Consider the following 24,824-nt stretch of genomic DNA (forward strand, 5'->3'; position numbering starts at 1 on the left):
TAGTGGGGAGGAGATGAGTCACTTAGGGTTTAGTATAGCAATAATGAAACTCACAACCTTCCTCTAGTTCTTAAATGCTTCCTCCTCCCAACTACCATGACCCCAATTCCACCTTGCAAACCTGGTTAGACCAGAGGATGCACAGCAGTACCGATGGAACTGGAAACGCGGGGAATCTAGGACAGATGAACCCCTCAGGACCAGCGGTGACAGTGGCAATACTGGGAGGAAAGGAGAGGTAGGAAGGGGGAATCGATCGCAAGGATCTACATATAACCTCCTCTCTGGGGGATGGGCAGCAGAAGGGTGGGTGAAGGGTGTAAGATAGATATAATAATAATTTATAAATCATTAAGGGTCCATGAGGGAGGGGGGAAGAGGGAGGGAGGGGAAAGAGAAAAAAGGAAAATGAGCTAATTCCAGGAACCCAAGAGGAAAACGAATTTTGAGAATGATGAGGGCAACAAATCTATAGGTGTGCTTTACACAATTGATGTATGTATGGACTGTGATGAATTGTATGAGCCCCAATAAAATGATTAAAAATTTTTTTGAAAATTGATTTGTAGGGAGTAAAGCACCATTTTCAGCTATAGTTATAAAGTGGTATTCTTTACATCAACATTTTTGAGAAGCTTTGGGGTCCCACTTTAAGAGCCCTGAATTCCCCAAACTTTAGGACCAGCCTGAGGTGGAGCGGCATCAGAATCTGTGTTTCCCAGAATGGGCAGTGGTGAGGGATGGAGGAGCGCTGAGGGAAGGGTCAAGGACCGCTGACTGACTCCGCAGGGGCCTGGGGACAGTGAGGACTTGCTGGGTGGCTAACTACAAGGTCGGCCATTGCAAACCACCAGCCACTTCTTGGGAGAAAGACACGGCTTTCTATTCCCATGAAGAGCTACAGCCTCAGAAACCCACAGGGGGCGTGCTACCCCGACCTGTCGACTCTATGGCATGGAGTCTGAGAACTGATTGGACACCACCCCGGTGTTGAGCGCCTGTTAGAGGGAATCTTGGTGTCACGCAGGTTACATGCTGGGCTGCTAACCACAAGACCTGTGCTTCCTCGGGAGAAAGAGCAGGCTTTCCACCCTTGTGGAGTTCATCTTGGAAACCCACAGGGGTGGTGGTGCTGCCCTATGGGGGTGCTAGAGGTCAGAATCGTCTCAGTGGCACCATTTGAATTTTGAGTTTGAGTGTCTGTGATGGACCAAATTGTCTTCCATCCTTCTCCACCAGACAACACAATGTGCTGTAAATGCTAACCACTAAGCCCAGGCCCACATCACATTTGGGACTCGGTTCTGTGTTATGTGAACGAGGCAGGATTAACAGAGCGGGTGTCTTGAGTCCATGTCTTACAAAACATGAAAGGAGGTGAGCAAGTAAGCAGAAGATAGATGCCAGGACCCATGACGTTCACCAATGAGCCAGGAATAAGGCCCTTCCCCAGAGATGACGCCCAGAGCCTCGCCGGAGAGCCTGGGTTTGGATTTCTGTGGTACATAGGGTGGCTATGCCTTGGCACTACATAGACAGCCCCTCACAACAAAAGCCTCCTAAACTGCGAGAAGCCCTGGTGGGCAGAGGGTTAGCCACACTGACCACGTGGTTGGCGGAAGACTCAAGAACTCTAAGGAGCAGCCCGACTCTGTCCTCTAGGGCTCCTGTGAGATGGAACCGACTGTAAGGCAGGGACCGAGTGAATGAGGAAAACTGCGATCAAACACACTGCTGTCTGCTCTAGGCACCCACGGGTGGTATTTCCGCCACAGTAGCACTGGAGAGAATTGCAATAGATGAGAGGCAGCCCCATCGATCTTGCCCTTCAGGGATTGTCTTTCTCAGGGTTCAGTCAAGTAAGCAGTTGTCCAGACTAGTTCTGTGTCTGTCGCCTCAGGATACAAGAGGCAAAGGGCCTTCTCTGTGCTGCTGACCTCCTGGGGGCTGCGGAGCAGGGAGGCCAGGGGTGAGGACCGCAGGGCCCAGTACTTTGAAGATGCCAGAGAGTCCCTGGGAAATACCCAGCAGCGACTCTTTTGTTCTGTGACTGTAAAACACATGAAGTTTGGCTGCATTGGCTGCCAGGGTACAAACTCCACGTTCCATCACTTCAAACGGCTGGTGGACTCGCTCGTTAAATGCCGTCCAGGGTAAATCCTTTGCTAATCACCGTTTAAGGGAAGTTGATAATGCAACCGATAGGAGGCTATCGGCTCGCCTATCTGATGCGGGCGGCTGTGTAATTAGTTTAAAGAGGGAATCTGGTACTTTTGGAAGCTGTACTGCTGACTTTTGAAGCATTATAGAGATGGTGAGCACACGTCGGCGATTAATTTGCTCAAGGGAGCACAGCAAACATTCACATAGCCTGGGCGACTCTGAGGACACACAGCGGACATGCGAGAAACAGCCGACCTATCTGCGCTTTCATGTTTCACGGTATTAAAAAAAAATCTAAATAACACATCATTTCCCCATTTCCCTTGCCTTCTTTGAAATTTCCCCATTTCCCTTCTCTTCTTTGAAAACCGGACAGAACGAATTATGTTCTTTAAAACCTCGGCTGCAGAAGAGAAAGGCTGGACTGAAATCAAGCATTAGTGACAGTACTGCTTCCGCAGTGTTCAGGTTAATGTTTGAAATGTGCAGCAGCCACTTCATTCAATCGCCGACACATTTTTTTCCACTAAGGTCCTTGGGAATAGACATTAGAGTTAAAAATTTAAAACAAAATTATTAAACCATCAAACAAACTACCGAATGGAAATCAACCTTGGTATTTCCCCCTGATTTTAAGTGATCTGCTGGTAAAATCTCTTACAAGTCATTCTTAGTTTCCCGAATGGCTTCTTCCATAAAGAAAGGAAAAAAGCGAGAGACAGACAAAAGCAAGAGAAAATTGGAAGGGGACGACAGTGTGTTAGTGGTGTGCATATTTTCAATGGGTGCCGTTTTCCAATGCGTTTGGGGGCCGAGACAACAATGGGATGTGGTCTCAGTGCCTGCATTTCTCGGACATTACTCCAAGCAACGATCAACGCGATCCTTCCGTTGGGTCTCGCACTCAGAGGCAGCTCTGCTGTCTAACCCGAGAAGCGAGGAGAGGGTCCACACTCCAGAGAAGACCCACTGGTGCGGTGTAAACCATGGCTTGGGACCCTAAGGGAAGGACCACCCTCCCCGGGAACCATCGTTCCATTTCCCGCATCATCTCCGATCGGTGGCACACAGCCCCGGCCCTGTCTGTCTGTCTTCATCTCGGAGTGCCCGAGAGCAATGGCTCTGGGAGTCTCGGTCCGCCATGGGTGCGGAGTTAAGTTCATTATCAGAAATGGCTCGGGAGCTCATTCTGAAATTGCTCAGCGAGCATGAGGGGCAATAAAGTACCCGAAAGAGAAACCACAGACCCACTTCTACCTACATTAAATGTGCGAAAGCTCGAGCGCAGCGATAGGCTCGGCGCTCACAGAAGATCAGTCTGCTCCCCAATGCAGCGCCCCAAAGACCCCAAGGCGCAGGCCAGAGGGGCCGCTGCTCCCCTGGGCGGGCGTGGGCATCTCAGCCAGAGGGCCCAGCATGCCCCCAGGTCTTTCCAAGCGGGCACAAGCGCCTACAGGTGTGCCTGCCTCTCTGAGGGGAAGCACGCCGAGCGCTGTGAAACGCCATTTACACGAAAGAAGTGACTCTCTAGTTCAGCCCAGGACTTGCTTTGGTGTGAACCCAACCGTAAGGGCTGTGATTTCATTTTGGGGAAGGTCTTTCCCATGAGTCCACTTTAGCATGTGAGCTCTTTTTGGGCTCCCTGGAATGACTTCCACGAAGGAGTCCGGCCCTGCTGCAGTTGTCTGCAGATGGGTTCAGAGCAGCCGGTGGGGTCCCTAACGTTCTGAGGGGCGAACTCGGCTTGTTAAAGTATCATCACACAGGGGGACCCTGGTAGCAAGCTGGGCACCTCTTTTATTGCCTAGCAGTCCACTGAAGGAAGGTCATTGGCAATAAATAATGGCCTCAATATCTATATTAGTCTAAACCAGTGATTGCAAAGTTTAGTTATAAATATACTGTCATCTTCCCACCAAATTATCCAATGTTAGCATATTTACAAATACTAGCTGCTTCCCTGAATGAGTCACAATAAATAATAAATAAAATTCAAACCCACGGACATTAAGTTGGCTCTGATTCACGTGGACCCCCTGGGTTGAAGTAGAGCTATTCTATAGGGTTTTCTTGGCTGTAATCTTTATGGAAACAGATAACCAGACTTGTCATCGGTGGTTCGAACCACCAACCTTTACGTTGGTAGATGAGTGCACACTGTCTGTGCCACTCAGGGGCCTGAATGAATCATAACAGGGGTGGAATTAAAATAACCAATGGACAGAAATTGATGCTAAGAAGAAAGTGGGATTTCTAGTTTTGAAGGGGAGGCTCTCAGGCATCATAAGATGCCTGCAAAGCGAATGAGTCACCTGCTGGCCAGTAAGAACCTCGTGTTGGGCGTTGGGTTTTCTTCCCCTAGAATCTTCTCTGGTACCGTGTACAATATGCTATAAGCTGCATTTTCACGGGCAGTTCTCTGTCTTTACTCCTTTTGGGGGTGGGGAGGTGGGCGTGGAGGAATGTATGATTATAAATAAAAGCACCAACATTATAGGAGGAACTGGTATCAGTATAAGGTCATATATTTATCTTTTGGGTTTAGAATTTAAATGCTTGGAAGAAGTACTTATAAGACAAAAAACGAGAGGATAAATGTAAGATTGGGGGCTATGGATAAAAAAATCAGTAAGAAAAATGGGAAGTGTTGATCTTTTCAGCATTAACTATTGGTCCAGGGAGGCCGAAGCACTCTCAGACAACCAGTGAGTGTTTACTGGGTACTTTGTCAATGGAGCCTCGGCAGCACAGAGAGCTGTGGAGTTTATCAGGCCTCTCTGTCAGTATTCACCTGCGGGGGATCTCTAGTTCATTGCCTAGTCCTTTGTTGGAAGGACTGTGGGAAGAGTTTTTTATGCATAGCCACATTCCAGGCACGCTGGGGAACATGAAAACAATGAAGTCGTCTACTGTTTACAGAGTACTTTCACATACGCTGTCTCTGTCGCTACACACAGCCGTAGTGTGGGCAGGCTAATGGAAACGACAGTTTACAGGAAGGGAAGAAAATGACAAAGCTAAAACGTGTGGTCGAGGGCATTTCAGCTAAATGCCCCTTAACATTTCTTTGTTTGGAACTCTGGCCATTTTGCCAGTTGGCAAATTTATTGATCCCAATCAGTTTTTCTGAATCTTTCAGGCCAAGTTGAAAGCTGGTGACATGCAACCAGGAGTTTGGGCTGGACAGTGTCATTTCCCTTTGCCTGACATTTGCACCCAGAAGGATGATGACGGAGCACCATCAACACAAGGGGCTGAGGTCAGCACGTGGCAGGCTGGTGCATTTCAATGGGGAATAATGACTCTGTACAGCCTCCTCGTAGTTGGGGAACACTCTGGCCTTGTCACAACAGTCTAATTGCTTCTAAAGGAAGTTACCGAGTTCCCTAACTAAAACCAAACGCACTGCTTTGGGGTCAAATCCAACCCATACCAAACCTGCCTAGGGGTTCCAAGGCTGTAAATCTTTATGGGAAGATACATCCTCGTTTCCCTCCCGAGGAACAGTGGGTTCAAACCTCCCACTTAGGCTTTAACAGCCCAACACTTAACCCACTGCACCACTAGGGTTTCTTAATTAAGCCTAAATGAAGACCTGCAGAACTAGACATAGGAAGGGAAATATTACAGATATGCACTCACATCCCGGGAGTCTGACAGGTTACCAATAGCTACAATGCCCACAGAAGTCTGATGGGCTGCTTCTGTCAGGGGCTTCGCCTGCAGCCACATTTCAAGAAGTGATGGAGAGGGATGAGCTGCTCTGGAGACGAGCCTGATAGAGCACATAGCACAGAGGGGCTGGTCCCAGCTTCTGGAAGTCAGCTACACTCAGAGAAGAAATGAGTTGCTCTGCAGAGGACACTGAGCTGGCCTTCCCAACCCCTGCTGGATTTGCGAACACCTCCTCCCTGTGTCTTACATTGCACTTAGATATGCTGTAAGGTTTGGACCCCTAGGGGAGGTGAATCCTTGGCTCCTCCACAAATTATTATACATTACTATTATGAATTATTATTATTACTAAGAAAAGAGAGATCATTTGTCACTCTGAATTCTTAATGTTAAACGTGCCCTCCCTCTTTTTGGGTCGCAAGTTGTGATTTTGCTGTTTTGCAAAATGCATCAATGTTCCCGAGATGTGTTGATCATGTCTTTGCCTTATACATCTTGACAAAAAGTTTAATAAAAACACTTCTTTTTTATAACTGACATTTCTTTTGTTAGAAAATTTATATTTCAAAACATCTTTATCATAATGCGATATTCTTAAAATATACTCCGTGTGTGTGTGTGTGTGTGTGTGTGTGTGTGTGTAGGTAACTGACAGATGTCTTTGGAATACTCATCTTTTCTGTAACTTTAAGTTCGAATGTTGCTGTGTGCCACTGAATGATCCTGACTCGCCATAACCCTACATGACAGTGTAGAACGGCCCCGGCAGGCCTGGTGGGCTGCCAATAGTTACTGGGACAGGTTGATAGTCTTTTCTCAGACAGAGCTGCTGCTGAGTTCAAAGCCCTTAATGTGCAATGCATTTGTTTTAGGAAAATACGAAGGCAATGCACTTCAAGTCATTGAAAATATTGATTCTTTCAAACAATGCTTGCCTGTTCACCAAGACTGGCTGGCAAATCACTGCTTTAGCTATTGTCCTATCTGAATCTAACAAAGTCTGAAACATCTGCAGGGTGTTCATTATTACAGACTGAAGCCTTTGTGTATCATCGTTTTTTAAAAGGTAGAAAAAAAAAATCCAAACGATCTCACAGTAACTCCACCAAATAGAGCGTGTCCCTTTTGCTAACGTTCCAAATGATTCAGATTTGCTTGTTGGTCCTAAGTGAGCCATTACTCTACTTGTTGTAAGATGCTCCCAAGCCAGTAGCAACCCCCACAGAGGGATTTCTGGGCAGTGCCCATTCCTAGGAACAAATAAGGACACATTTAAAAATGACCCATTGGGCAGGGGGTGGGGTCTGGACTGTACTCAAAACTTTCTTCTTTATTTTTCCTCCTTGCTTTCAACTAAACAGAAACACCACCAATGTCAGTGGCAACTCCTGAAGGTCCCCTCCTGCCCAGCCTCAGCTGATGGCGGCACTTTTGCTGAGCAATTATTTGGGGTTCTTTGGCGACACAGCCTGCTATCACATTGAAAACAGGGCAAAGGAAATGCTTCCCATTAACATCCAACGTATTCCTTTCCTATTGCAATCCAAAAATGAGCACAAGGCGTGTGAAGGGCCGAACTCTAATGTAATCCAATCGAGAAGGTTTGTTCCTCACACCAAATCACTCTGCCAGGGAACATTCATTTTATGAAGCATGAAACTCTCGCAAGAGAAACACAATCCTGGCTCCAGGGACACTACACATTCTCTGTAGAAGATCCCTCCCAGCAAAGTTGTACAGGAAGACCTGGGCATAGAGAATCCTCCTCCTCTGGAGGCTCATTGTCATTTCGGAGGTATCTGCCTACAGAAAACACTTTTGCTACAGTGTATCATTGTAAAAATCACAGGAAGGTACTCAATATTCATTCCAAAGACCCCTTTGCCTTTGTCAACATGCCATCGCCGCGGTCCATCTCACTTTCCTCATGGGTTACGCAAAGCCAATCAAGCAAACCAGCCACCAGACAGCATCTTGCACATGCATGCGCTGCAAAGTGCACAACCCAGAACAGCCAATCCCCATCTCACTCTTCCTGACCTGGCGAAAAGGGTCCATTCAGATCGCACAGGACTCAGGCCCCTGGGACAGAGATTTGGTAGATTTGGTAGACTACCTGGCTGGCTGAACCTCAGGGCCTTTTCCTCTGCTTTCAGAGAGCCACCTGATTCCTAACTGGCATTCGCTCTCTCTAAAGATTCTTTGAAAGACAGTTTAGCTTCTCCTTGAACGGATCATGGGAAGACCGGCCCTCCTCTATGAAGACTAACACTTGTGGCACCAATATCATTGACAACATTCATGGTACATGTTTTCCAGGCAGTTCTCTTCAGTGGAAGCTCCCAACACACCCAGCGTTTTCAAACAGGCAAATGTGCACCCACAAGGTTGATGCCTAAAAGCATGCTATAGCGTGCTTCCAGAAAGGTTTGCTGCCAATATACTAGGGCTGCATGAAGTCTAACGATCGTCCCTGTCGGCAGCGCAGTTCTACCTCAGCGCAGTTCTACCTCAAAGCTAAGGGAGGTCAGCTGCAGACCTTCCCGTGGCCAGGGGTGTCATCCCAGGCCCCGAATCTGATTTTGAATCTCTGAGAACTGTGTCTCTGTGGTCAACAGAGATTCAAAGAATCCTCTGAGCCTCCAGCCCCACCCACACAACCTGGATCCTCCTTGCCCTCACAATGACCTCGTGAGAGTCACTGCATTCTAGAATCAGAGTAGAAGGCGGATGTACTTACTCAAAAAATGTCGTCCAGCCGGTTTCGTCGCTTTTAGTGGCCAGCAGGCCGCTGTTGCCATGGTAGGTGAACAACACCAACTCAAGGCCTTGAGCTGTCATGCTTTTCAGGCATCCGTTGGTTCCTATGGTCAACCAGATCACCTGGTTGTCTGGAGACACCACCCGCACCGGCATCCGATTGGGGTCCCGTCTAATCCTTAGGGTGTTGCCATTGCTGTCGGTCACCGCCGTGATGTCGTGATCGTTGCTGTAGCTGAAGTTGTACAGGTAGTCCCCGGTGACTAAGCTCACGGTGTACTGATGGGTGCCGTTGACGTCGAAGATGTAGAGCTCTTGGTCAGTTGGCGAGGCAACTTCATAGAAGTTCAGAGAGGTCAGGAGAGGCCTGTTCTTCGACACCGCCCGGATCCGGATGTTCCCCAGGTCTGCAATGTACAGGGTGCCGTCTGGAGAAGCCGCCAGCGAGGACGGGGCGCTTAATTTGGCATCTTTGGCGTAGCCATCGCCACTCTGATAGCAGTCACAATTGGCATCGTTTTTGCAGTCGCACTCGGAGGGTATTCCAGCCACTAAGGAGATCTCCCCGTCGGTGGTGACCTGCCTGATCCGGTTGATTTTCTTCTCATCGGTTTCGGTGATGTACAGCACCCCGCTGTAGGACACGGCGATGGCGGTCGCCGACTCCAGCGTGGTCTGCACGGCGTGCTTCCCCACAGAGTACTCCACGCCCGGGACCTGGCAGTGCATGGGCCGCCCGGCTGCAATGCGGACTTGGCGGTTCTCCGTGATCTGCAACACGACGTTGTTATCCAGGACGTAAATGGAGTTGTCCATGGGGTTGATAGCCAGGTCGGTGGGCCACTCCAGACGTACCTGAACCAGAAAAGACACGGCCTGGTCAACCAGTGACTGCACTGCCCCAGGGTAAACCCCGCCGTTCCGTGGTTTGATCAACGGTCTTAACAGGTCTCAGTCATGTTTTCCAGCAAACACAGTAAGAGAGACTGGAAAGTTCTGAGTGGAGGCCAGTGAAGGCAGTGTGGTGGTATTTTAAAATGCAGGGCATGGGGAGGTCCACTCAGTCACGCACGCACCCCCACCCTCCCTCCTTTACTCCCAGGAAGTGGATTTTGTGCACAGCAACCCTCTGGGACACAGTAACTCTGCCCTGTGGGTTTCTGAGACTGTACATCCTTATCGGAGTGGAAAGCCCATCTTTCTCCCTCGGAGCAGCTGGTGGGTTCAAGTTGCTGACCTTGTGGTGAGCAGCCCAGCACGAAACTCACTGTGCCAACCAGAGCTCCGTGGAAGATCTATGACTTACATCCGAAGAGCAAATGAACTTCTAAGTAGCGAGTCAGTAGATATCAATGAGATATGAATGCGTATGTGCCCGTTCTGCATCCTTATGGCAGTAATAACCACCCAATACCAGGGCTTCCTAGATTATGAATACATTAGCATCCTATTGTGCTTTCCATCAGGCCCATCGTAAAGTTCCTAGTTCTACATCTTATTCCTTTGGGACTCATCACAGTGGGTCCCCCCTCCTACTTAGGGAGCTCATGCAATCACGAGATTAGAGATTTAAGGGGGTTTTGTTCTCCTTGGAATATCTGCATGCTGCTCCTCTGCTGGTGTTTTATCATGGCAAACACTTAGCATTTCTTAGTGATAATTGTTCTGTATTGCACTGAATTCATCATCTGCAGAATTATAGGAGAAAATAACTTTTTATTAGCTCCTGATGCACATTTAAATGGAACAGCTTCATCACCACCACAGCCACACAGGATCTACGGAGTTTAAAACGGGGCCATGGCAGCCCCTGACACAGTACACCAAGTCCCTCAGAAGAACCACCCACAGCGGAGCCTGAGGCGGTGCTGCTACCTGGCTGATGTGCATGCTGGTGTCACACGTTAGAGGCCTGGCTGAAGTCAGGTCGTTAGAGCCCAGGAGAGTCGATATGATTCCATTTTGATCCACTTTTCTGATCATGGTTCCGTCAACAAAGTAGATTAATCCATTCTTATCGATAGCCATTCCTTTACCCAAGAGAAAAACATTATTACGGATTTTCCAAAATCGACTAATGTCAGTTATGCGATAGGTGTCTCGGGTACATCAACATTTAACCCGAGAGCCGGCATGGCGTTTACATGACAAACAAACTGAACATGTCAGAAAGAAATCATACAGAGGCATGAAGACTCTCCAGCAAGTTCACGGATCTCCTAGGTAGTAACCCTGTATGTTTTAAATATAAGCTCACAATGTCTACATGCTGGTCCTGTCTATGAATGATAGAAGCAGGTCAAATTCTGTTACAGTGAACTTTCCTGTATTAAACATAGATCTAAGTCAAGGATAGTGCTTGGTCGATCTTGTTACCATGATATTTACTGTTAGGAATAATTGCGTTCACAAATACTCCCCTCCCCCCAGGTCTTGTTCGCATAATAGTCACTGGCTATGATGAAAAACAATAAAGCCCCGAACCTAACCCAGACCCAACCAGCACTGTATCCACGAGCAAGGACTCAGTTCTGATTGGCCTACAAGTGAGGGACTTCCATGACACAGAATTGTAGCCCTTGTTACCTCCAGCAATTGCTCACAGCAAGCACTTTTTCCCATGGCATAGAAACAAAAGTTTAACGGCCCTAAACTGGGTGAGGGCTAATAAGGTTGCTTAGTGACGGCTTTTACAGAGCCCTGGGACTCATTCATGACAAAGAAATTCCAAGACAAGGAAAGAATTTGGGCACATCCTTGAAGTCTAACAGGATGTGACCTGAATTATATCCACTCCGTTGCTCCATTCCTTGAAAGGTTGAAAAAGTAGAGCGATGATAAAAAATGTGGCCGGCCTAATAGTTACTGTAAAATCAACTTAGGATTCTAGCAGTCTCCCGCTAAATGGCTTTTAAAAACACTCGCTGTGAAACAGCTTTCTGGAACACGGCGCAAGGTACAATTTCAGACTCAGCATTAAACGCCGTCAGGCATTAACTGCATTTTCTACCCCTCCTTTTTCTATTATCATTATTATTTTTTAACATAAAGCAATCCCCAAAACTGATCACCGCCAGTACCTTTGGGACTCATGAGTGTCGCTTCCACAGCCTTCCCGCCGTCCCCACATCGGGCTTCATCAAACGGGAGGCACTGCTCCCCTGTCCCGGCCACCACTTCAGCATTTTTAGTCACGTCTTTGGCCCCCGTGAGTGACTTGGGGCGGTAAATGCGGCGGGTGTTAGTGTCAGAAACGTACAGATCCCCCGTGACGGGGTCTGTGGCCAAGTAGTACCTATGAGCCGGGTTGCTGCTGTGAAAGAAAGGATCAGACACAATTGTCACGAGGGCGACTTCTCTCACCGAGAACAGGTAGAAGCAACAGAACACAGACGAGGAGAAAGGGATTATGAACTTAAATTCAATACCGAAGACCAGAAAATGAACAGCATATTTAATAACGGCTTAAAAGCATGCGATCACAGGTAGAAATTTCTGATATTACGGTTCCTCCTTTGCCAGATGCCCAGGACTCAGGAGTTTATTAACAGCCATCTTAAAGATCATTAACTTTCACACGGCAATATGCCCATGGCTTAAAACAAAGAAGCAAGTTATCTACATCTCTTGGGCTCAGTGCAAAGCCATTCATTATGTATCCTTGAGTCATGGATACAAAGGTTCACTCCAGGGTAAAACTTCTCTCTACTGAACCTTCTCATAATGTACAAAACGCTACTCAGTTCACTCAGCCCTCGAACGGGAATTGTCCTTTTGCTTCTTGCTACACGACCAAATCAAACACAACACCCATCCCTGAAAAATGTAGCCCTAGCTCCACCTTGGTGGTGGTCTTTCCGTTTTTTAAAAATTATAATCCAGGAACGCCCCCTGGAGCACTTAGGGTTTGTCCTGAGCGAAGTGTTACCATGCTAACATGGGCCAGTGGGGGGTGGGGTGGGAGGCACTCTCAGCTGGTAACCACATCATACTGGGTCATGGTGTAAGTCTATCCATTTTATTTTGAGCACTTGTACACTGAGCTCTGAAGCTTGTCTGTAATTCTGGCAAGATGTTGATATTTTGTACACACAATGCAGGACCTGTTTGCAAAGAGGTTGTTAGCAGCTGTGGAGTTGGTCCCAACTCATGACCAGGCTATGCACAACAGGATCTGTCTGTTGTGATCCACGGAGTTTCCCTGGGTTGATTTGTGGGGAGCAGCCTACTCGGGAGGCCCATTTTCCTAGTCTGTCTTAGTTTGTAAACTTGGCTGAAACCTGTCCAGCATCCAGGCAGCACACACACACAGCTGTACTGACAGATGGGCAGTAGCTGCACGGATTGGGAATCAAACACAGGCCTCCCACATGGAAAGCAAGAACTCTACTAGTGAATATCCACTGCCCTCTTTTTTTTTTGGGGGGGGGGGAGTGGTCCCCTGGCAAAGTATTAAATGTGTCACTAACCCACATTATCAAAGAGGAGACAAAGTGTGACACGGGTAGAATTTCATTGACTGCCTTAGACACATTCAGTGCCATATCCTTAAGAATATAATTTTGCACCCTGTGAAAATACTGTCTTTTGAAAAATAAATAAAGCTAACGAGTTTTAAAGATTTGGTGTCCTCTCCCACCCCATCCCCAAGGATGTCAAGTGATAACAAAGGAGCAGATTCCATGAATCTTCTGATGACAAATTTAGTTCCACGGAAACATTCTTATTCTCTCTCTCTCTTCCCCACCCTCCCTCTCTCCCCACACATTCAGATATTTATATGTGTTCCATTTATTTTTTAGGTGAGTATAAAAAACATATAGTATAAACCTAACTCCATATGAAAATGCTTGCTCTATTAACGTCGTCGTCGTCTTCCCATTACTAGTTAGGTTCTGTGGAAGCCATCCTCGTACTTAATGCTATGACCTCTCTGTGTTGAACATATGACTTTATCCCTCCAGTAAGCATCCAGTTTTAAAACAAGAGGTGGCCGTTTCTCCTGGTGTTTCTCACATTGGAGCAGGGGATAGCAGACCAGGCCTGGGTCTGCAGAGACCTCTGGAGCTGGAGAGAGTTGGGTGGATGTGGTATTATTGGAATACACAAAAATACAGAGACACAGCAGAACTCAGTTTCTGGGGTTCCCTTCCCCATTTCACCTCATTTAGTGACATGAGATGGTCCTGAGTGTGTAGAGATGTGTGAAAGGGTGAAAAGGGACATAAAGACATCATAAAAGGATGCAAGTCATTATGAAATACCAACATTTCAGGGTGGCTGGGTTACATGGAAAGATTTAACTTGCCATGCTAAGTGTTATTGTATCATTTTCCTAGGTTGATGCCTGAAAATTAAAATGCAGCAAGTCACATTGTATTCCTTTATGTGGTTCATGTCTTTGTAATGAAGGAAAACGTGACATATTCATATGCCATTCAAAAGAAGTTTACAGTTTGTGTTACTCTCTTCTGTCTACGTGCTGTCTGGTACTGACAGAGTTGGGGTTTCAGGCACGGGTAGCTGCTGACAGAGTTTCTTTGCAGTTCTAGGCCTGTGACATGAGCTCAGATCCAGATTGCTGGGGTTTGAATCCTTACTACCTGTGCGATCTTGGGTTAGGTACCTAACTTGTCTGTGCCTCAGATTCTGTATAAAAGGATGATGATAAATACATACACCCCACAGGATTTTCTGAGGATTACAGCAAGTAATACATGCAAAGTCCTTGGAATGTTGCTGAGCACATAATACATGCCCAACAAGCCTTGTTATTGTTAGGTACCATCAAGTCACTTTTGACCCAGGGTGACCCTATGCACAACAGAAGTGTGGTAGTTACATAATTTCATATCCACTTGATAAATAAAGCGAAGGGGTGGAGTTTAGCCTGTCAATCAGGTCACAGCCTGATGCCTCCTGGTGGGCGTGGCCTTCACATGAGGATTCTGGGAACTTCCTCTCTTTCTCCTCAGAGGAGGGTCACACACCCTTTCTGCCATCCCCTTTCAGTTGGCAAGCCACATGGAGCCACACTGATGGCAGCCAAAGCCCTGGAGATGCATCCACTGCCATTGGATCCACAAGACTTTGCACCTACCGGGCCTGTGATCTCCCTGCATTCTGTATCAGTGTGCGTTGACTGTGTGAGTCTGAAGAGTGATTTATGGTCTAATATTGGACTTATGGACTGATATCAGACTTATGGACTTGATCTGGACTGGGCTGGGATGTTTTCTTAATATAAAATTACTCCTTGATATAAAACTCTTTCTTACACATATATGTGTCAATGAATTTGTTTCTCGAGTCAACCCAGACTAACACAAGAAGGAGACCTGGTCTGGGGCCATCCTCACAAATGTTCTCATGTTTGAGCCCATTGTTGCAGCCATTGTGCCAATCCATCTTGTTGAGGGTCCTCCTCTGTTATGCTGCTAAACAAACACTAGTTATTTTTTTTGTTTGTTTTTTTTAATCTTTTTTTAACACTAATTATTAATGTGTGCTTTGGTTCAATGACCTCTTACATTATAATGCCTTTTCGGTCATGCTTCTAGACAGTGTGTTAAGTGTAAGGACTGTGAACTAACTGAAGTCTGACTTACTTTCTTGACAGTGTGAATACGGAGAAAGCATTTATCTGGACGAGGTTTGGTTTACATAGTTTTTTAGCACTGCTGTTGACACCAGAACTTAAAGCTGATGCATGATCAAAACCTCCACTGTGACTTGTGTCAAGAGTCATGCACACAAAAGCAACGGAATCATGTATACTTTTAAAACACAGCCCCTTGTTTGAGAAGACAAACTGGCCAGCTGTGTGGAGGTGCCAACATGAGCTGCAGTGGTACACTTTTGAGTTTGGGGCCACTTGTTTTCCCTCTGCAAAACCAAATGACAGCCAAGGCACAAGCCTTACATTTACTGGCATCAGCTTGCTTCCAGCCGGCTAGTAATGAGAGAATATCCAAAGTGGTGCTTGTTTTTGCTTCCTTCCTGCCTCCTGCCTTGAAGACACAGCTATTTCTAATACAATCGACCTATATCAATAGTTTAGAAAATCCCCGCCAAATAACAGCTCTCATTTTGCACACAACCCCATTGTCCGGAAGAACAAATGGAGAGGGATATGTGGCTCTAGAGGGGAGAATGGGCTTCTAGAAATATCCCCTACAGACTGGTTGGAAATGAGAACTGGATACACTCCCTGCAGCATAGCCCAGCACGGTCAATAATAGCTGGCCTTCGCTCCCAGCCCCCTTTGAGCAAAACGAGGGATTGGTATTTAAAGCAGTAAAAAGAGCAAAAAAAACCAACAACAACAACAACAAGGCAAACTGTGTTTTGAGTGTGGTAGAGGTTTTTTGCTGACAGACAGAGCAGATCTGAGTCAGGGAGGTGAGAGGGTGGGGCATCCAGGATCGACCTGTTAAGCATGGCGAGTTTTCCCAAGAGAGTGACCTTGGGCTCGCTTCCCGCTTTCTGAAAAGCCAAGAGACTGAAGAAGCGGGTGCGTCAGCACACGAGTGGAGTGTTTTCAGATCAGTGATGTATCCCAAAGTGACAAGGTGAGGCGACAATGACCCAAAGCAGTGTAGGTGTCAGCTAGCTGGCGTGCAGGGCTCGGGGAGACCTTTTGTTCAGCAACGGGGACATCACAGCTTTCTGGTGGGAGCCACAGCCTGTGATTTCTCTCTCTTCGGAAAAGTTTTAAGATCTCACTTATTTTTTTTTACTGAATACATCTCCCTTCATACGGATGTAAATCGCTATTAGGGGCAGTGTCCCAACCCACAAGATACTGAACCACACAAGGGCTCCCACTAGGATGATGGCCACCAGGATTACAGATGCCAAGAGCACCACCATCAGGTTGCCACTATGGCCCCCAGAGCCACGGCGGCGGCCAGCACGGCCACCAGGGTACTCAGGGCAACAACCACGGCAATGGCTGCCAGTCTGACCACGGCCACTACTGCAACCAGTGCTGCGGCCAGCACAGCGATGACCACGACCACTAAAGCGGCAAGCACTGTCAGGGCCAAAACTAGGCATGTGACCAGCGCGACCAGCGCAGCCACTGCAACCACCAGGGAGGGATGCAGCCACCAGCACGGCCCCCAACACTAAAGCCAGTAGGGACACGGTGGCCGTGGCCGCCAGCGTCACCAGAAGCAGTATCGCCGCCACGGCCACCACCCTGGCCCCGAGTGGCCGCCACCAGGTCCCCCCCCAGAACCGTCGCCGTGCCTGCTGCCAGCGCCGCTGGTGGCGCCAGCGCCAGGGCCATGAGCGCAGCCGCCAGCCGGAGCCCAGGGCCAGCACGCAAGTCAGCGCCGCGGTCGCCATCCCACTAGTCCTTCAGCCGCCTCGACCACCGCGTCCCCCACCCGCACCCCGAGGGGACACCTACCGGGCCGACAGCGAGGCGGTGCAGGTAGACCAGCCTGAGGGTGAAGGTGCAGGAAATCAGCAGCAAGGACAGGAAGTTACCGCCTTTCACCTGCTCCATCACCTGCCCAGCAGACCCAGCAACCATCCCGGCTGCAGCCCATCAGAGATGATGGAGGCCTAGCTCTCCTGTACGGCCCGGACGCGATGGAGCAGTAGAAGCCAGCAGATGGGCCTAACAATCTCACTTAAACTCTTAACTCATCACAGTCACACCAAAGAAACCGAGCCGAGCCCCGCACCGGAGCCCTCTGCACCACGATGCGCAAGTCCTCCTCCATCGCTTAGACCATCATGGTCTCGTGGTTAACTGCAGGCTCCAGTCGCTCATTTCCTTTGCAACCATTCTACTTGGTCTAGAGAAACTTTAGCCAAGAACAGGCCACAGGGTAGGCCTTGCTTGCACCCGTGCTTTGTTGCTGGAAACCGTGCCCCGGAATGCCCGGTGTCTGAAGCCAAGTGCAACGGCCTATTTTCTAGTAGCCAGAACGCTTGAGTTCTTGCGATCAGGGATTTGGTATGTTATATTTCTCTGCCTGTTTAATTTTTAAACAGACGTCAACAAGGAGTGCTGAATCAAGTGTGCGTATCTGAACCTAATTGGATTCAAATTCACAGACCTGTGATTGACACTTTCTTTGATCCTTTGGTTGGTTATATAAAATTTACGAAGTTGATTTGAAAAAAAAATCTGATATGTTTAAATGCCCGTGGCTGGTAATAGTCCATTAATATATGTTCCTTTCTTTCAGAATTTTGAAGAATTGGAACAGGGATGAGCTAAAACGCATGACCTTTACAAAGGGGTCTGCTAACAGGCTAAGAACATACACACGGGGTGGGGGGGGTGGGTCTGTTTAGCACATCTGTAGGAGGAACACACTTCCGAGCACTTTGGAAGCCCCGTTGATGTAGAATCTTTCCCACATTGATCGGGCAGTGTTGAAAGCATTCATGGCAGTACAGCTGCGGGCTTTCATGTAGAACCCTGGCTATTATGTATTAATTTCGTGTAGAAGGATGGCGGTTTGCGTCTTAAAATAGCAAGACGATATGTTTATATATTTGTTTTAATGTTTTCACTAGTTGCTTCCTCGGTAGTCCAAGCGGTGGTTATGCGGTGCTGCTGGGTGGACCCCGGCTCAGAGTGCCCCTAGAGGACACAGGAGACCCACCACGTACGTCAGTGGTTCCCAGGCCCTGCGCTTGCTGAAAGCGGGCTGGGCTTTTCTCCCGCCAGTTTCTCCACCCAGTTGCGCAGATGAGTGTGCTTATGTGTTTAGCCAGTGGAACAACTCGCCCAAATGAGCGAGGCCGCTTGTGGTGCACAGACTCCAGAAGGCAGCCAGATGTAGACTTCTTACCCTTTTCTAATTTCACTTAGACATTCATGCCTGACCATGGGGTTTGGTTTTTATAGATTTGGTCACCTTTTTCAATTTATTTTTCTTTTCACTTATTCCTAAGCCTCTCGTCATTTTAATGCCCACCAAGCAGGACCCCACTGTCCAGTAAAAGGATGATTAGCTGGGATGGCAAAGATGAAGCTTCTGAAGAGAATTGTAGTTATTTTGAAAGTTAAATGAAAAAGCTCGAAGACATGAAAGGATGTTGTTTTGTTAAGTCAATGTTGATTAATTCATCATACTGAATCACTATGTTTATCACAGGCAGCATTCATTCAAGATCAAGGCTCAAAATCGTGGACTTTCTTCTAGAGGAGCAGTTCTCAACCTGTGGGTCGTGACTCCCTTGGGGGTCGAACGACCATTTCACAGGGGTCGCCCGATTCAGAACAGCAGCAAAATTACAGTTGTGAAGCAGCAACAAAAATAATTTTGTGGTTGGGGAGGGTCACCAGAGCATGAACTGTATTTGAGGGTGGCGGCATTAGGGAGCTTGAGAACCTCTGCTGTGTACCTTCTTCTTCCATATCTTCAGACACTCTTTGCCTCCCTGTGTTTCGTTGGCTGTCGCCTTCACTGCAAGCCATCCTAGCTGAAGTATCCTGGCTGCAGTGGAGCTTTTAAAAACGATGTTCAGGTCACTTTGAACACTGATAATGAAAATAATTTTCCTAGAAGGCCACTCTGAGTCAGCCACTATCTTGTTCAACAGCCTATGTAATGGTTCCCCACCGTCTCTGTTATCTCTGTAGAGTGTTCAAGGGCCAACACCATCTATCCCTAACCTACCTTTCTCTCTACTCTCATTGTTACCAGCAGAAAGTTTCAATTCCACGCAGGGGACCTTGGTGCGTTTCCGACCAGGCTCATCTCTTTCACAGACCCCTGTAACATATTCCTTTTTCTGGAATCCTTTTCTGTCTGAACTCTCTTGGATCAGCATTGGGTTAGCACTGGTTTAGCATTGGGGTTCTAACCCAAGGGATGGCGGTCAAAATCTATCCAGCTGTTCCACCAGAGTTTGATGTAGCTGTCTACCCCACATAGAGATGTATAGTTCCACCCTGTCCTATAGGACTGCTGTGAGTTAGAATTGATTCAACTGGCAAGGGGGTGGGATTTTGGCTTTTGTCTTGTTTTCCTTGCCTTCTTTTTAGTCTTACATTTTAAGAGATTTCATTTTTAGGCCTAGCTCAAATAACCACACTTCCAATGAACTCTTCCTTAGACTTTTCTGCATCCTACCTCAAAGTAATTTCTTCCTCCACAGAGTTCCACTCCCAGGATAAGCCATAGGTCTGATTAAGGGTCCGAGGATTATATGGTAAAATATTATTTGTCACATATATAACCTTGTTTCCCTTAGTAGGTAGTGAGTCTTAACAGCAGACAACTTGTCTGATACTACTGTGTGTCAAAAAGCCAAGCATATGGAAGGTAAGGAGCCAGTATGGATGGATTCCATACAGAGGAACAGCAATATAAAAACTCAACAGTGCACTTTGCGTGCACAGCACCTGATGGAAATGCAGGGTCAAAAGTGACCAGGATAGAGCACAGAGGTGAGCGTGGAAGGGGGATCCTGCGAGAAGGAATGGCCAACAAACCCCATGAGTTAGGACGCACAGGAGTTTATATTATAAAGGAAGGTTCAGAATGATGGGGCTCTAAAGGCAAACATTTTGCTCCCAGAGAAAGAGAGGATAGCACCTGTCAAGTGATTGTGAAATGTGTCTTTGGGTGTGCAGGGCATCACTTCAAACCTGGCTGTGGTGGCACATACCAGGGCAGGCCGTGCGGAGTGGCAGAAAGGACACAGTTGTCAGGTGGTTCCAATCTCTGCTCCCCATTTCTCAGTAACAGGTTTCAGGAAAGACACGTGTGACCTCTGTTGCCCCCTCTGTAACCCTGAAGGGCTGGTGTGTGGCTCTGTGATAACACAGAAAAGACCTGGCACCACGCCTGGTATGTAAGAGGCCAGCTTGTTAAATGGGAGCTGCTTTGATAGGTTTGTTTCTCCTTCTTTTTCCTGCACTGCCTCCAGCACTTTCACATCGACTTGGTGTGCACCTGTTTGTCTTTCCTTTTTCTCCACAGTGACCAAGAAAGCCCGGCCTGAAAAACTCTTTGCTATTCTGCTATGCTTTCTAATAACAGAGTGTTGTGTGCTCTGGAGGCTGGGGAAATTTAGTGTTAATCTTAGCATGTGCCTGAGTTTTTAGCTGATCGTAGACAAGATCAATGGGGATTTCAGAAAAAGGTCAGGGGACCAAGCCTGCTCACATTGATATGCAGCAAGCTTCCACATCTTTCAGGACTTTGGTTTTTATTTTCCTAGTTGTCCATCGCTACACAATGTTTAAACGGATATTGCTGGTTTCTTCATAAGGGATATAAAAAAATCATTTTTTCTAATGTTTCAAAATGTTTAATCTGGTAGTAATTTCATTAGATATTTTAATGGCCAAATTAGATCTAGCATGTCCAATCTGTCTTGTTTCTTTTTCAGTTGACTTTGAAATGTATTTTTACCCCATCGCCGCCCTTCCCTTCTCCTGCGGTCCGCAGTAAGGTTTTCAGGTCGGAAGTCCTCACACCGCCTATCGCTAGACCTTCTTGAGCTCAGTGAAGCATGAAAAGCATTGGCGCCTACGGATTTGCTTCAAATATATTCATTCTTAGGTGCCCTGGTGGCATAGTGGTCCTATACCGGGAAGCTAATTGTAAGGTTAGCAGTTCGAAACCTCCAGCCATTCCAGGAGAAAGACAAGGCTTTCTACTCCCAAGAAGAGCGGCAGTCTTGGAAACTCAGTGGAGGCAGGTCTACCTGTCTGATGGGGTCACCGTGAGTTGGCATCAACGCAACGGCAGTGAGTTTAATGATTTTTTTTAATATTCATTTTTAGTTTTGAAAGAAAAAGTCTTTTCCTCCTGAGTACTGCCAATGAAAATATTACTTCTCAAAACTACAATGTAGCAGTTCTTCCAGCTTAGGGTGGATACATGAAGGGGAGAGACACGTTTACAAGGCGGCTAAGATAGCGTAAACTTTGGGCTCTCTGCTTGCAGGGGTTCTTTCCAGTTCAAGTAAGGGCCCCAGGCAAGATGTCCACATGTGGATTTATGTTTTGTTCTGTTCTAAATTTTACAAAGTCATATATATTTTTTCTACCCTTCTCTTTAAACGGGGTCCTCTAAATTAAATATGCTTTTGGCCCCAACAAAACGAAAATCTGCCCTGGCTATCAGTCAAGCTACATGGGTCTCTCTAGACTCCGCTTCACTTCAGATTCGTCCTATTAAATATGGCTTTGATTATGCGCGTCAGAAACTGGAGCATCTTTTCCTGTTATATTTTATTTTGTAACGCAATTCTATTTTATGACCCAACTTGAAAACACGCCCCAAATGCAGTTTAATGTGCAACACATTTCACCATAATCGTTTAACTAAGCAGATATCATTCCTTTGGTGTCCTGTGATAGGGGTTTCCTCTTTCCCGGTGAAAGATGGTGAGCCAACCATTTCAGAGAGTCACATTGAGATGTACACAGGACATGGAAACACATACAACAATGTTTACTTAAGATGCTTACCTATGTCTAAAATCTTTATTTCTTGGTGGAAGCAGATAAAAAGGTAGAAAAAAGAACACACAGTTAGAAAAAGCCTTCTAATATAGAATGAGTTGAATATAAAGATTTTGATTGTTTGTAAGGAAAATTTCCAACTGAAGTGGAAATAGTAACCAGAAATAATTTTTTAAGTTTCTGTTTAAGACACTTAGCAAATAGGACGATTTTGGGAATCACACTGAAATCAGCAAAGCAAAGAGAGCAGTTGGTTATCATGACTACTGGCATGATGGCGAAGGGAGTAACGCTGCGTGAAGATCTAGTGTTTTAGGTCAAGAGAGTCAATAGGGTTTGTTCTTTTATTATTATACTCCAAGGTCACAAAGAAATAAATGGTCTTATGTCTCCACAATCTACATCACATAATTATTCTAAAGAAAACAAGAGGGTTTTAAAAATCATACTTCTATCCTCCATAAGTACAGAGAACTCAGTGTATTAAAGTGAGGCATTGTATATGTTGGTTCATTTCAACTCTGTTACATCTATAAGACAATGTGTACAAGGGAGCTTCAAAGAGTGTATGTGGAAGTGGCATTAGTTGTTAATTCCATTTCCCATAAACCCTGGCAAGCCCCCTTGTGTGTCTTGTGTTTCCTTGGCTTTAATCAAGAACCTTCCTTCTACTAGGGAGATATTTAAACACTGGGATATTTATTTATGTTTAAGTAAATAAATTAGTACATCAGATTCAACATTTGTTTAAAAAGGCATGTTTAGCCTAGCTAAAATGTGCAGCTATTTGGAATTTCAATATAACAAAACTAGTGGAAAGCCAATCGACCATGTAACATGCACTCTGTTTCAAGGCACGCAAAGGCAAAGCAACGATCTCTGTTGAAAGTTTTAAGAAGCCCAAGTTCAGGAAATACATACCTCAGTTCTAAAACACTTGTGACATTTCCAGAAGGGAATATTCGCCGCACGTAGTTGAAATCTCCCACATAGAGACTGCCGTCGATCCCGCAAGCTAATGCAACGGGGGCCAACAGTTTATTACCATCAGCCTGACCGTTGCAACTTGGGCATGAGATACTGCGCCTTCGTCCATTGCCCATTATACTACTGACCACTGGAGGCTGCTGGGAGATAAACTGATTTTCCCCATTTCCCTTGTATAGTATACCTAGAAGAAGCAAAATAAGTTTTTCTTATGATAAAAAATGCAAGGAGCAACAATAAGCATGTTCACTACTGATCTACCATTCCATTTCATTGGTCAGTGCACGCCTTTTAGACTGGGGCTGCGGAAACTCTTAAAAGTTTGGAGAGTACTTGGAAGGTGATAAGGGCTTTTTGTTAAAAATAAATAAAGAAATCCATTGCTTTGGGGTGGGGGTTGTTCTGGTGGAAAGTTATCTCTTCAACTGCCCCATGTAGGATATGATCAAGTCTTTAAAATATTATTCGTGATCAACTTAATGAAGTATATATGAGGGAAAAAAAGTATATGATGAAGGGCACAAAGAACTAAGAAGAAGGGGGGGGCTAATTAACAATGTGTGCGAGTGATTCTCTAACACGGCTATACATCGGAACCACTTGGGGAGCTATGAAGAAAATACCGATGCCTGGTTCCCACTCTGAGAGATTCTGCTTTCATTCGTCTGGGTGGGACCTCGGCATGGAGGGGTTTCAAGACCTTCCTGGTAGCCAAGTTTGAGACCCACGTTCGACAGCATGCCCCCTAGAGCATGATGTTTGCCTATCGGTTTCACAATAGTGAGAATCTACACAGACTGACCCAACGAATAATACCGTACCCCAGAAACATCCCTATCTTCCTGCAGTCTCCCACTGCTTTTATCAAAGCTAACCAGTACTTCACAGAGGACAGAGAATACACACGCACCTCCAAAGCTGTTCCCTGTAGTGAGGAGGGCAATTTGAATTCAACTATTTTATCAAGGAGCATTCTTCTCAATTATATTACTCATTTATATTATCATCTGATAGGAATGCCTGTACACACAGTTACCAACATTTAAAACCTAACAAAACTGACATGCAAGGGCAATTTACTATTTAAAGTGAATTCTGTTATAAGGCTTAAAAGTGCCAATGATTTTAAGACGCTGAAATGGCATTCCAATCAGCTCCTTTTATGGGCTTTACTGAAAAGTTGAGAAAAGATACCTAATGAATGTTGACTGTTTTACAGATGGAAGCGAGATTTGAGCTGAGGCTCCAATCTTGTTCATTTCATCACGACTCCGCATAGACCAGTGGCTCCCTCCTGGCCTTCCTCAGGGAAACTGGATGGTCAGCTTTTATTGTTCCATGCATATTTCATGACAGTTTGCAGTGCGTTATTATCTGCATAACCCACCTGCTATTCTATTCTGACTGACTTTAGAGCTGCACATATTTTATTTATTGAATGTTCTATGTTTCTTGGAGCCAATGATTACAGTTCTTCACAGATAACACTGCTGAGACCACCATGCCATGAAAATGTAAACAAGAGCCTTGAGCCAGTGGGCCCACCCCTTTGGGAAAAATCTTCAGGTGAAGAAGAAATCAGAATGATTATGTTGCCTTCTTATAGTTCAAGCACATTTGAGGTGGATTCCATGATTACGTTTTTAATGCTTTGCTATTTGGGCGGTGTAATAATCATTGCAAATTTACATAAAGAAATCAAGAAAGATAAAACAGGCTTATTCAAATGTAAGGCAAAAAATAATCTAAATAAGGGTATATCATAACCGATGAAATGCACTTTTGCCTT

General features: G+C 46.2%; 1 protein-coding gene across 4 annotated transcripts in view; it reads right to left on the reverse strand.

Moving 5' to 3' along the window:
- TENM3 (teneurin transmembrane protein 3) overlaps positions 1 to 24,824 on the reverse strand; it is a 554,322-nt gene that overhangs the window by 61,107 nt on the left and 468,391 nt on the right. For 3 of the 4 annotated variants that reach the window (XM_045286700.1, XM_045286698.1, XM_045286697.1), the window contains 5 exons: positions 22,970 to 23,219; positions 22,055 to 22,075; positions 11,679 to 11,911; positions 10,474 to 10,628; positions 8,579 to 9,453 (listed from right to left, as the gene is read on the reverse strand). In XM_045286700.1, the coding sequence (XP_045142635.1) occupies positions 8,579 to 9,453; positions 10,474 to 10,628; positions 11,679 to 11,911; positions 22,055 to 22,075; positions 22,970 to 23,219 (1,534 nt within the window). The remainder of the gene's footprint in view (positions 1 to 8,578; positions 9,454 to 10,473; positions 10,629 to 11,678; positions 11,912 to 22,054; positions 22,076 to 22,969; positions 23,220 to 24,824) is intronic. The other variant, XM_004696135.2, reaches the window with a different exon arrangement.

Source organism: Echinops telfairi, unplaced genomic scaffold (genome assembly GCF_000313985.2).
Source record: "Echinops telfairi isolate 266 unplaced genomic scaffold, ASM31398v2 ScPeMD7_9;HRSCAF=40, whole genome shotgun sequence".
Classification (NCBI taxonomy): domain Eukaryota; kingdom Metazoa; phylum Chordata; class Mammalia; order Afrosoricida; family Tenrecidae; genus Echinops; species Echinops telfairi.